Source organism: Camponotus vicinus, unplaced genomic scaffold, assembly GCF_025532165.1.
Source record: "Camponotus vicinus isolate PSW18456_S1 unplaced genomic scaffold, iyCamVici1.0 SCAF_6, whole genome shotgun sequence".
Taxonomy (NCBI): domain Eukaryota; kingdom Metazoa; phylum Arthropoda; class Insecta; order Hymenoptera; family Formicidae; genus Camponotus; species Camponotus vicinus.
Genome location: NW_028141978.1, coordinates 12,842,643 through 12,855,127, shown reverse-complemented (window position 1 = coordinate 12,855,127; position 12,485 = coordinate 12,842,643). Strand labels below are relative to the sequence as shown.

General features: G+C 26.4%; 1 protein-coding gene across 1 annotated transcript; it reads right to left on the bottom strand.

Annotated features, from left to right (window-relative positions):
• Positions 1-455: 455 nt before the first annotated feature.
• On the bottom strand, positions 456-10,721 carry LOC145972630 (aminopeptidase N-like). The gene is made up of 13 exons (XM_083101369.1): positions 10,559-10,721; positions 9,008-9,528; positions 8,152-8,598; positions 7,574-7,754; positions 6,524-6,665; positions 6,153-6,231; positions 5,129-5,481; positions 3,736-4,016; positions 3,065-3,294; positions 2,631-2,918; positions 2,470-2,539; positions 2,142-2,222; positions 456-1,953 (listed from the first exon to the last, which is right to left on the bottom strand). The coding sequence occupies exons 2-13, from the start codon at positions 9,463-9,465 to the stop codon at positions 1,798-1,800; spliced, it is 2,766 nt and encodes a 921-aa protein (XP_082957495.1). The 5' UTR covers positions 9,466-9,528; positions 10,559-10,721; the 3' UTR covers positions 456-1,797.
• Positions 10,722-12,485: the final 1,764 nt, after the last annotated feature.

The following is a 12,485-nucleotide window of genomic DNA, read 5'->3' as shown; positions in this document are numbered from 1 at the left end:
GATGCCGGAGACACCCGGCAGGAGTCGAGAAACACCTCCACCTGGACTGAATGACCGTAACCGGAGACACCCGGTCGAGCCGAGGAACACCTTGGCCCGGGCGAGATCTGGTCGGGATTTGACCCCGATGCACTGGTCGTACCGGCTTATATACTCGACCGGGGGATTCCCCTACCTGGCGGATCGCTCAGGTGAGATACGACTGCGAGAGAGATGATAGTCGGGCGAACGAGTGAGCGAGGCAGCATGCGCAAAGCGGTGAGAGCAAGCGAGATAGCGAGTGTGCGAATGAGAGAGCATGCGAGCATGACTGGTTGCGAGTGAGACGGATAGTGCGTATCAGGAATATAGCGGGTGAGATAGTTAGGCGAAGCGAGTAAAGTGAAACATAAATATATTTATTAGCACAAAGACCGAATTAGTAACGGTGCGTAAACGCATTGTTACAAATTCACATTACAGTTTATACATACATAGACACACATACATATATATCTAATAGATAACGAATAATTATTTTATATCAATTCGAATATATAACATAACTAAACGTGTAACATTTAAGCTTTTTGTTAATTTTAATATAAACTTAATTGTTAATTCATTTTCTATTAGAGACATCAAATTACAGATTTTAAATATTTGCGGCATATGCATTATATATGATGACGCATCACTAATATCTTGCGTGCTGCAAGCATGATAAATTTTTAGCATCAATTTAAAACTTTGGAATCCTTAGATGTCTTCGAATTACAAGAATAAATAGCTATTTTTATATTAAAAAGTCATTGTATTAATTAGAAAAATTAAAACATGTAATTTGTTCTAAATCTTCAAATAAAATAATCAGTATCATCTGTATTGAATTTAATCTGACAAACTCCATCAAACAAAACTTTTAAATTCTAAATTCGACAAAGAAATTAAGTTAAGTCCAAATCAATTTGTTGAATCTAATTCAGTACAGATTATTTAGCATTTGATTCTAATTTAAATATCATTCGCTTGTTCATTTCTTTCTCTCATCTTTTTCTAGACCAATTGTATAATTATTATAAAAAACTGTTAGGAATTTATTTTTTAGCACCACTGCGCTATTATAGTTATAAATATAATGATTGCAATTTTCTAGTTCCTTTTTGTACATTGTGGCAGGTGTAGTTCATTCTCTACCTTTTACTATTATTCAGTCGAAATCATTCTGTTACTTCTGTTGTAACGATTATTTGACGCTCATTCAATATATCATATTATATACATTTTTCTTATATAGAGTACAATAAAAGTTACATCTACCAGCACATTACATTTCATACTCTACTCAATAAAAATAATTATCGTTAATCATTAACTCTTTGAATTTATGATTAGTATCTTAAGTTTTATCTTATGTTTTATAACATTTGTATGATAATTATAAAATATACTTCATATGTACTTTACATAAACACATAACAAATATTACATAAACGCATTCATCTTAAAGGAAACATTTCTTTTAAATTATCGTACACAATACTTTAAAAAATAGAAATATTGTAAGAAGAATTGTATAAAACATTTGCAAAAGACAGAAAACGTGTTAATTTACTATCACTATTTAAATGGAACTCATTAACTTTTTATTCTATTATAACTCAACCGCTTTGTTGTCGTTATCGTATATGTATTTCTCGTTCGTGAATGTATATTTTTAAACAAAATGAATAAATGAAAGTACAAAAACTATCCATATATATTAAAAGTAAATATGTGCATGCGTTACATTTCGTTATCTTTTCCTGGTTTCATTGATTAATCAGCCAAGAATTCTTTAAATATACCATCAAAGTCTTTTATAAGATATCGATATTCGTACAGTTGAGTCTTTAATTGATGCCAACGTAGTTCTAACTTGCGATTTACATACATTATTATCATATTCATTGTAAGTGGCAAGGATTTCCTTACCTAAAACGGAATATTTTAATATTTATTTCAACAATAATTTCTTTTCATACTATAAAAGTCAGTCATAATTTTTGGTTATTAACATAATTAGCATAAGATAGTTATTTGATATAAAAATAAATACATAAATAAACTTAATAATAAGAAATTCACAACTAAATATGTATATCTAAATTTCTAATATTTACCGTGTTACCGTTTTCATGATATTCATAATTAATCATATAGTCTGGATATTTATACTTGAAAATAGCTATGTATTCCTTTATCTAAAATAAATTATTTTTTTAGATCAACACGTAAATGTTAATTTTGCCTTATAATGTAAGAATATACATATATCATAGAACAGACATATCTACAATATGTTTAGATATAACACATAAATCTAAAATATATTTAAATACAGTATATATATTGATAATTGAGATTCAAAACAAGATATTAATAAACAATTATATATATGTGCATGTATACATATGTATACGAGTTTACATATAAATTTATAAAATTTACCTCATTTATTTGTTGTTTAGAATATACGTGATTAATGAATATAGTTAATGCTGTAATATAGCTGATTTCTCTATAAAAATAATAGATTTATATAATTAGAAAATGGAACAAGTCTTTATAATTACATAAGTATTACATATTTATAAAAAAATAGTCATTACTTCGGTTTTGTTTTGTATAAATTGTTTAAAATGAAATTAAATAATCCAGTCCTTGCATGCCTCGCAACAATAATACAAAAACTGTTTATATAATCCATAGTTATTGTCATTTTAGTCATTATATTTATATACTGGAGAATGATTGAAGGATCTTCGGAACAAGTTAAAAATTTTAAAATACTATTGTCTGATTCTTTCAAATATATATCATACACTTGCATCCAAGTATCGTTTCCCGCTGTCATCAAACCATTGCAGAATGTCCATTCTTTCCATCCCAACCAAATTCTACGATATTCAAAATGAAATAAAAATAAATTATTAGAATTTATAATCTTATACCTTGATCACATAAATTATTAAATATTTCGCTACGAGAGAAAATGTTTTTATAAACTGATCGTAATTGAAAAATAACTGCAAACTGTAATTACTTGTGTGGTGAAGATTTGTTACTTAAAAGATACAAATTTAATTCATGTTTGGCCATTGAAAAGCAATAATCATTAAGAAATGCAACACTTAAAATGCATGACCATCTTGCAGCCTCTTGCCTCAAAAATTTAGTGAAAACGTTCTCCTGAATGAAATCCGTTCTATCTGGGTTAAAATCGGGTCCTTTTATTTCCGATAAAATCTCACCCAATGGTCGCGTTATTTCTCTCTACAAATTGTTAAAATATATATAACAGTTTATATATTTAAAAATTATATATATTAAAATTTATATATTTATTTATATATTATAGAAGAATTGAGAAAGTTTGTGGGCACGCATATGCTGTAATTTAAAATACTATGGAAATAATATAACAATTTTTTTATAAGGTTCAAAACATAGTAATAAATGCGTAATTATAGTACATAATACAATCTGTATATTAAATACTAAATAATACAATTTTATATTAATGTTTCATAAAAATTTAGGAGCGGAAGTTGTTTCGTGAATCTTAGAGAGTTAAATATTATGTATACTCATCTATAATTTATCGAAAATAATTTTAAGTTATAAATGTGTTGTGTATATTGTTAATATAAATATATAAATTATTTAACATAAAAGGCACGGTTTATTACTTACAAAAACTGATATTATTTATACCTTTATAGGGTTATATGCGCTTTCTGGATATGCAAAGAAACCCGAGATATATTCCAAGTTTTTGAACATAGGATACCATGCGATATAATCTGTATCTTGCCACAGGTAGTGTGAAATACCCAAGAATACAGTAGAATTTAGTCGGCCTGTCATCAGAAAATGAAATGCGTCGTCGATGATTTTAGCACGATCGACAACATGTATTTTTCCAAAGAATTTGGAGTTCAGGTAGTGCGAAAGTCTATTCCAATTCCTGGCATCATAATTGACGCGATAACATCCTATTGTATGATAAATAAATTCTATCAATGAATTAAATTAAATTTTTTTTAAATTCGAATTTGTCAAGTAATAATTTGAAATATCTTCTTATATTCTTATAAAAAATGTATTAGAAATTATGTATTAAAAATTTGCAATTATTATAAGAAGCAAATTGTGGACTGAATATTAAATTATGTCATGCTGATAAATCAATGTACTAATAACGTTATGTCAACTTAAATTCATTTTGACTACATTGATGATAATCAAAATTGATAATCAAATTATACCATATATTTCATTATGTGTAACGTTTTAATGTATGTACAATCTTTAGATCGTGCGTAAAATTTTATTATAATAACAGTACAGAATGTAGACATAATTTATCAAATAAAAATAATCAAATAAAAAATAGCTAATTTATACATATGTATGTGTAGCAAATTGCAGATTATCATATTCAATTAAATATAATAATTAAACTATCCAATAATTAAATTTTTAAATATTAAATAATTTTAAGCATAGTTGGATACCAAAAAAAAGTTCTCTAACTAATATATAAAAAGATTTGCTACTTCTATAACTTAAATAACATAAATTAAATTATATATACATTGAATTATACGTATACGGTGTCCCACTTTAACTTTTACGCAGTAATAACTCGAAAACAGGCGGAAAAAAATGGAAAAAAATGTTTCAAATAAAAGTTGTAGAGTTTTAAAGGGGAAATGAAGATAGGAATATTAAGACTTTATAGGGAACTTGAATGTGAAAGTCAATGTCAACCTAATTTTTTTTAAATGGAACTATTCTATATGTAATTTGTGTATAAAATCAATTCCTTACAATATTCCCCGTAAAAAGTTGTAAGGGTAAGATAGTAAAAAATTGAATAGTTTACGAAATATTTTATACTTTAAGTTAACAAAATTTTAAACAAAAACTATAAAGTATCTCTTAAAATATTTATTTTTTGATTACTTAAATGCTTTTATGCATAGAATAATGAGAGGAATCAATAGCATAAAGAAAACACGTAATTATTTTTAAGAAAAAGTATGAATTTGCAAAGAGCACCTACATATCTAAAAGTCCAATAAATTTATCGATAAATATTTACCACTTTGTAACTTGACCAATACAGAGTCATTCTCGTTCTTGAGATCTGTAATAATTTGTGAATGATACGAAATATGTGGTACTAGCCACACTACAATCGAAATATTCTTCAAACGAGTCTGCGTAACATTATTCATATCTACATATTTATTCAATATCCATATATCTGCATTAAAATCTTCTACCGATATATTCAAACTGTTTTCATCATAATTTCTTTGCACATTTATCACAGGGTAATAATTTAGTTGTGTCCAATTAGTCATTTTGTCTTCTAATTTGTATTTTATTTTGAAAGATGATTTTGACATGACAGCTTGCATTTCGTTCCAGAAATCACTACTGCTTGTATAGCTAAAAATCGAAACAAATGATAAGAAAAAATTAATAAAAGAAAATATCTTAAGAAAAATATTGTAACGCAATAAAAATTTTAAAGGACGAAGTAGAAAGAAAGAGTAGTAGTGATAGTAGTGTAAATTATATTAAATAGAATTAGAGCGATAAGAAAGTATTGATGGTAAATGGTAGAAAAGAATAAATAGAATAGTAATTAAAAAAGACAAATGTGTCACAGTAAAGAAATAAAAGAATATTTAAATAAAAAGAATTAAAAGGCACGAGTAGAGAACATATGGGAAATATAAAAAACAAGAATTAAAACGGAAATACAGATGAAAGAAGAAGTTAGGGAAAATTAAAGAAAGACGAAAATTAAAATAATAGATAAATAGAAAAGAAAATTAAAATAATAATAAGTACAAACACAATAAGATAAGAGGTAAAAATTAACATACGAAAAATTAACAAGTCTTGAAATTACTATTAAAATTAAATATCAATAAATTTAGAAACACATAAATGAAAAAAGGAATAGGAAAGAAGATCGAGAAGTATACAAAAATAAATTTCAAAAATTAACAAACAAAGTAAAATATGATTATAAAAAAAGGAAAATTAAAAAATCATTTAAAAATATGTACTTAAATTTATAATATAATTATATTTTAATCTGTATTACTCACCAATAATTTAAATATGTTTTGATACCATTCCGGAAAACTTCTTCTGAGAAAGTTTGCAATATGTAGAACATAAGGCTTGCTACGGAAATTGACATTATAAAGTAAAAGTGATGTATGAATAAAATAAATTTGCTATACATCACTTGGATATATATAAATTTATGGGCACAACTTATTTGTATGATAAACAAAAGTTTATTTTATTTTTCTGGTAAATATTAATATTTATATAAACAATAATATAAATAAATTATAAAAAATAACTAACTTACATGTAAAACAATTAAGTTATTTTTTATTATAATGTTTTTTTATATCCAGCATTAAAGATTCAGTCTATCAATAATTAATTATTTGCTTGATGTTGATACCTTTGATGTAACGAGGTACTTCAAAAGAGCTATTGAATTCTGATTTGATTGTGAGCGGCCATGTGTTCTTGGTGCTCCAATGAAGCAAATCATGTTGCATTTGAACCACAAAGAAATCTTGTATCCGAAAATCTGGGAATTTCTGGACGCGAAAAAATTTTAGTCTAAATAAATATTTAATCAAAACAAATGCTCACACACATTAACAACATACATTAGAACTGTTACAACATATTAAAAAGAATTTACACACATTTGCTATTGTATTTTTCTTTTTAAATTTATAAAAATTTTAAATTATCTAATGACATTCAATCATATTTTTGACATTCAATCAAATTATATATTTTCGAAGTTATTTAAAAGTATATATGTTAATATATATAAATTATGATACTTTAATTTAATATTGCTTTTGTGGTAAATTAGAGCTAATTACACGGGCCTGCGAAATTTTAGGTTCGGTTAGTTACAGAATTTTCTTATAACTTCAGATTTGTATATCTCAGCGAAAAAAAATCGTGCGAAAGTAATCGAAAATGGATTTGAAAGATGAAAATTAATAATATACGATGCCAAAATCGTGCGAACGTAATCGAAAATGGATTTGAAAAATGAAAATTAATATTATACGATGCCATTGGCAGAAATATTTCAAAGAAATTACGTTCTTCCATAATAAATTTATGAAATTTGCCGAAATTGCCATTTTTGGGCTATTTAACTATAAATTACTCAAAAACCTGACGTTCTGAAGAAATTCTGCGGTCAGTTTCGCGTTATCAGCGTCAAAAAATCTATCAGATTCACCTACTCTGCTTTTTGTAATTCACCAAACCTAAAATTTCGCAGGCCTGTGTTTTATCGCATAGATTAGAAATTTTAGAAATAAAATTCCGATGTAACTTACGTTAGTATATATTGAATGATAAAAAACAGTTACAAAGGTTTAGGAACATTTTAAATTCTGTATATAGAAGTCTGAATATTTTTACATTATTCTGATTATGTGTGTGTGATTGAAATAATTAATGCCAAATATAAAATAACCTGATCGACGGCATAAATTCCAAAAAATGTAGCGAAGCCTTTGCTTAACCAGGGTTCCCACTTATATGGATCGATTACATTATAAAGCCATTCGTGTGCCACCTTATATCCTATTACTCGCGCTATTTCAATTTTGCGTATCTCAGCATCTATTTCTTCATTAAAGATAATATCTTCTTCTCTAAAAATAATTCGCAAATATTACAATAAAGTCGAGAATGCCTGTTATAAATATGTTACATATATGAAAATTAGTTATATTATAGATAAATTGAATGATTAAATTAAATAGATAAAAAAGAAATGTATAATTGCTTTAAACAAGAAATAATATATTATATATGTTCATTTACAAAAAAAACACACATACACACATACGCAAATTACTCTACATGTTAAACTGTAATACATTATTATTATTATTATTATTATTATTATTTATTGGAACTACAAAATAATATAAAAAGATACATAAATTTGAATTCTCTATAATATTGAATAATGAGAAAAAATATTATTTTTTTATGTATATTGACATTTCTCTCTAAATATACTTACTTATATCAAAAAATATTTACCTATAAAGAACAAATCCCAATATTATCTCTTCTGTATCAAGCAACTCCGGAATCGCGATGTGATTAGTATCCTGAGTTTTCCTGACATACGGCAATTCCTTTACTAAGAACCACGCGATATTTTTAGCAACTGTGTATGCAAATTTCGCATACGGTCGTATGTCTATTCTGCACAACAATTTGGTATTCCAATTTGCAATAGATGCAAAATCAAACACACTCGCCGCTATGAAATAAACGGGCATTACGGGAGTAGTTTGGAAGCGTGTCCATTGCATATCATTTTCATCCGCTTTTACATTCTTCCATATTTCGGGCATATTTGATAAAGCCGTGAAGTTTTTATGATGCTGTATAGAAATGCTATAACTAGCACATATAGTGTCTTTTAAAAGTGGAAATAATCTTCGAGTCGCAAATTTGTAATAATGCGTTGCGGCCAACCACCTAGCATATATGTATAACAGTATATTTTAAATAACACAAAATTTTCAGTTATCGCTGAAGTCTTAGAAATTATAAAGAAAAATAGAAAAAAAGAGAAAAAAGAGAAAGAAAACGAGGAAAAGAAAAAATATATCATAATACAATGTGTTTAAAGAATAGTAGTAACATATTATATACTACAATTGTGCAATGTGAAAAATGCTTTTTCTGAATTTATTATTTATCAGACAACTTTTTACGAACTGTAAGAGAGAGAAAACTATGTTTTAGTAATAATTTATTAAATCATACACATATACATATATTAAGACCATGCCTTGATAATAATACGAATACTTTGTAAAGAATTGAAACAAGAAATTAATGTAATTAGAACACCTCAATATTTAACACTTTAAAAATTGCTCACACTCTATCATTTTGTTGATTCATGTAAGTTCTGAATCCTCCATTTTCAGCTAAAAGTCCCATAAATTTCATATTCAGAGTGTAAAATCCTAATGATAAATTGTACGGGAAAGAAATGGTAGTTATATATGTTTCATTGTTATAGATAAATTCATCAGTGTTATGGGCAAAAGCTTCTTCTTCATTTTCTTTAGATATTTGTACATCATTTGTTATCCTAACTCGAAATATAGTCATCTTTTCTGTGTAAACGTATATATTTTGCGTTTTATAAGGAATATAAATGCTGACATTGTATTCGCCAAGGAAGACATTGTAGTTGACATTTAGTACAAAGTTGATGTTATAATGTTGTGGATATAATATGTCGAGTTTCGGTATGGACATATGTTCATCAATAAAAAGAGCCGCTGCGATAATAAATATTAGACTACAACTTAACGCTTTTAGGAATGCCATGCCACTTTTTTCTTTCCAAATTTCTTCCTATCTATATTAACATGATCTTAATGTTCTGGGAATCTACCGAGAAATAACAACGCTCGACGTTATCATAAACATGCCAATAAAATGACTTTTAAAATCATAATAGTTAGGTTTAACAAGCGTTTTATTAATCAACAAACATAATATTTGATTAAATTAATCCTCAACATGTATTTGATTTCGAAAGTAATTATTTTTGAAAAACTTTAGAGCAATCAAGAAATTGTATTTCATACTTTTATTTTCTTTCTTATACGCAAACAATTCATTGCCTCTTAATTTATTGATAGATATTGTAACCAGATATTGTAAACTCTTTTTATATTAAATGTCTAAAATTAATATATTTTCTTATTATATAAGTAGATTAAAAGATAGGTTTCGAAAAAAAAATTCAACTGACATGAATTTCGCAATACGTCGTGTAATATATTATATAATAACGTTTTTTTTTTTTGTATTCCATAAATGATGAAATATTATTCCAGTAAAAATGTGAAGAAATGAATTGTATCGTTTTTAGGTCATAGGTTTTCAAATTTATCATCATTTAACACATTAGTTATTTCACACAAGTTTTTATATTACATAGTTATAATGATAAATTTTCTTTAATTACAGCTATTATTATGTATGAAAAAGAGACAGTATATAAAAAATATTACAAAACCTTTTACTTAAAAAATCTAGCTTTAAGAGAAAAGAATTATAATGTTTTAGTACATATTTCAGTAAATGCAATATATAATATTAATTTAATTTGATTAGATTTAATCACATTGGCATAATTTAATAAAGAATTTCTTTATTAGATGTTTGATTTTAAATTAAATTGAATTCATTTCTAAGATAATATAATAATACACGCATACATGTGAAATTAAAATCTTTTTCCCCTACTATCTTTATAAAGACAATAATTTTGAGAAAAATGATCGTCTCTGAAGAAAAATACTATGTTGGTTATATATGTATGTTAAGATTATTTAAATTGTCCTCAACATATCTAATGTACACATTTTATTTTATTAAAAGCGGTTATATACCCTGTCTTGTTATAACTCACCTGGTATATTATGATGTCAGCTAATCAGAATTTAATACTTTGATAATAATTAAGATTATAATTAACTCTTTATTACTATAAATTATTATTAATATTGAAAATATATCTATATTAATTTGATCTCTCTCCCTCTATCTCTCTCTTGCCGTTCTGAGATACTACCGAGAAATGCCAACGTTCGACAAGCGATATCATAATAAGCATGTTATGGAAACAATTTTGAAGATCAAAATAATATAAAACCAGACTAATACGTGTCTTATCAGTTAATAAACACAATAAAATGCTAATATATGATTAAATCAACTTTCTGTTCGATATATTTAATTAATTATTTTTAAAATGCATTTTATAGCAATTAAAAAGTTGTATTCTCTCCATACTTTTATTCTTTCCTTATAAGCAAATAATCCATCGCCGTTTGTGTCTTAATTTATTGGCTTTAATTGTAGATTTATGGTATTCCATCAATGTCCAAAATATTTTATAAATACAATAAAAGTAGATAAAAAGGAAAACTAAAATAACTAAATATAACTATATTTTGTAAAATTATATCATAATATATATAAGCTTCATAATTTTGTGTAAGTATTACAAAAATGGTAAAATATTATTCTATTAAAAAAATGTGTGCACGGAAGGATGTAACATTTTTAGATAATTTATTTTCAAATTTATCAAGTTATTCACACACACACAAATTTTTATAAGTATATGCAATTATTTTATACTATTATATTAATCCTAAAAGCGTTATGGATATGTTGCTGAATGTTTTTAATAATTTCGATATAATTTTAATTCTTAATCTTTTAAAGATATTTCAATTAAAAATTTTTAAAAGTATTGATATCATATGCATTATAATTAACATTGTTATAAGAAAATATTTGATATTCGACATTAAAATAGAACTATAATTTGACTATTTCTAATAGATATTGATGAGTCAAAAATTAACAATACGCTCTCATCCTTAATCGAAGTTGTTAAGCCGAAGAAATAAAAGTTAAAAGGCTGGCTATCTTCGTTAGTTTCTTTCTGGACAGCAAACAAGCAAAATCATTTAAAGACAATGAAGTCTTCTCTATACATTTTATATATATGCGCTTTTTTACGTGGACTTATTTTCATTTTCCGCAACTGCATCCTCATGAGGTGTAGGTGTAGGTGTAACCCCCTCCGAGCTAAAATGCGAAAATGTGTGAAATTGACCAAACACCCGCAACGCAAATTTATTTATCTCACAAGAGAGGGTGATAGGTAACGTCAAAACCAAGGTCAAATAATTTTTTTTCTGAAATACAGCCAATTTTCAATTTTTTCCCCAAATTTTAGGGACCTCTAGCTCGGAGGGGGTTCATTTGCGGACCCATGTTCATGGGGATAAAAAGTCTTATTTTGACCTCTAGAATACGCTCCGAAAGTTTAGTGCATCATTTCAGATACAGCCTGTATATACCACCAAACGAAAATCGTTCCCCCCTCTCTCTCTCTCTTTCTCTCTTTCTCTCTTTCTCTCTCTCAATCCTACACATATATACAATTAGAAATTAAAATTAACTTAAAATTGGCTTAAATAATGATAATCAAAAAACTAATTAAAAATTGGCAAGTAACAGCCAGTAAACCGCGATAGTTGGAACGCAAGAAAGAATAAAACGCTTTCCTCTTTCTTTTTTTAATTACTAGTATATTTCAAATTATTTAAAATACATGTATTAACACGAACGTTTCAAATCATAATTTGACCCATCTTCAGCATGACATTAATATTATGCATTAAAAAGTATTAAATAACATCTGAGATTATATAAATCCTTTCTAAATAGTTGCATTTGTGTATCGATTGTGACACTTCTTTGTGTCTCTAAACGAACTTGTTAATTAAGAGAAAATAAAGTTAAAGTGTCGGCTATTTACG

Excerpts from the sequence above, each read along its gene's own strand:
- LOC145972630 (XM_083101369.1), bottom strand. The coding sequence starts at position 9,465 with ATGGCATTCCTAAAAGCGTTAAGTTGTAGTCTAATATTTATTATCGCA. Across the intron at positions 2,540-2,630 it reads TTATACAAAACAAAACCGAA|AGAAATCAGCTATATTACAG; the intron begins GTAATGACTATT and ends TTATTTTTATAG. Across the intron at positions 1,954-2,141 it reads ATCATGAAAACGGTAACACG|GTAAGGAAATCCTTGCCACT; the intron begins GTAAATATTAGA and ends ATTCCGTTTTAG.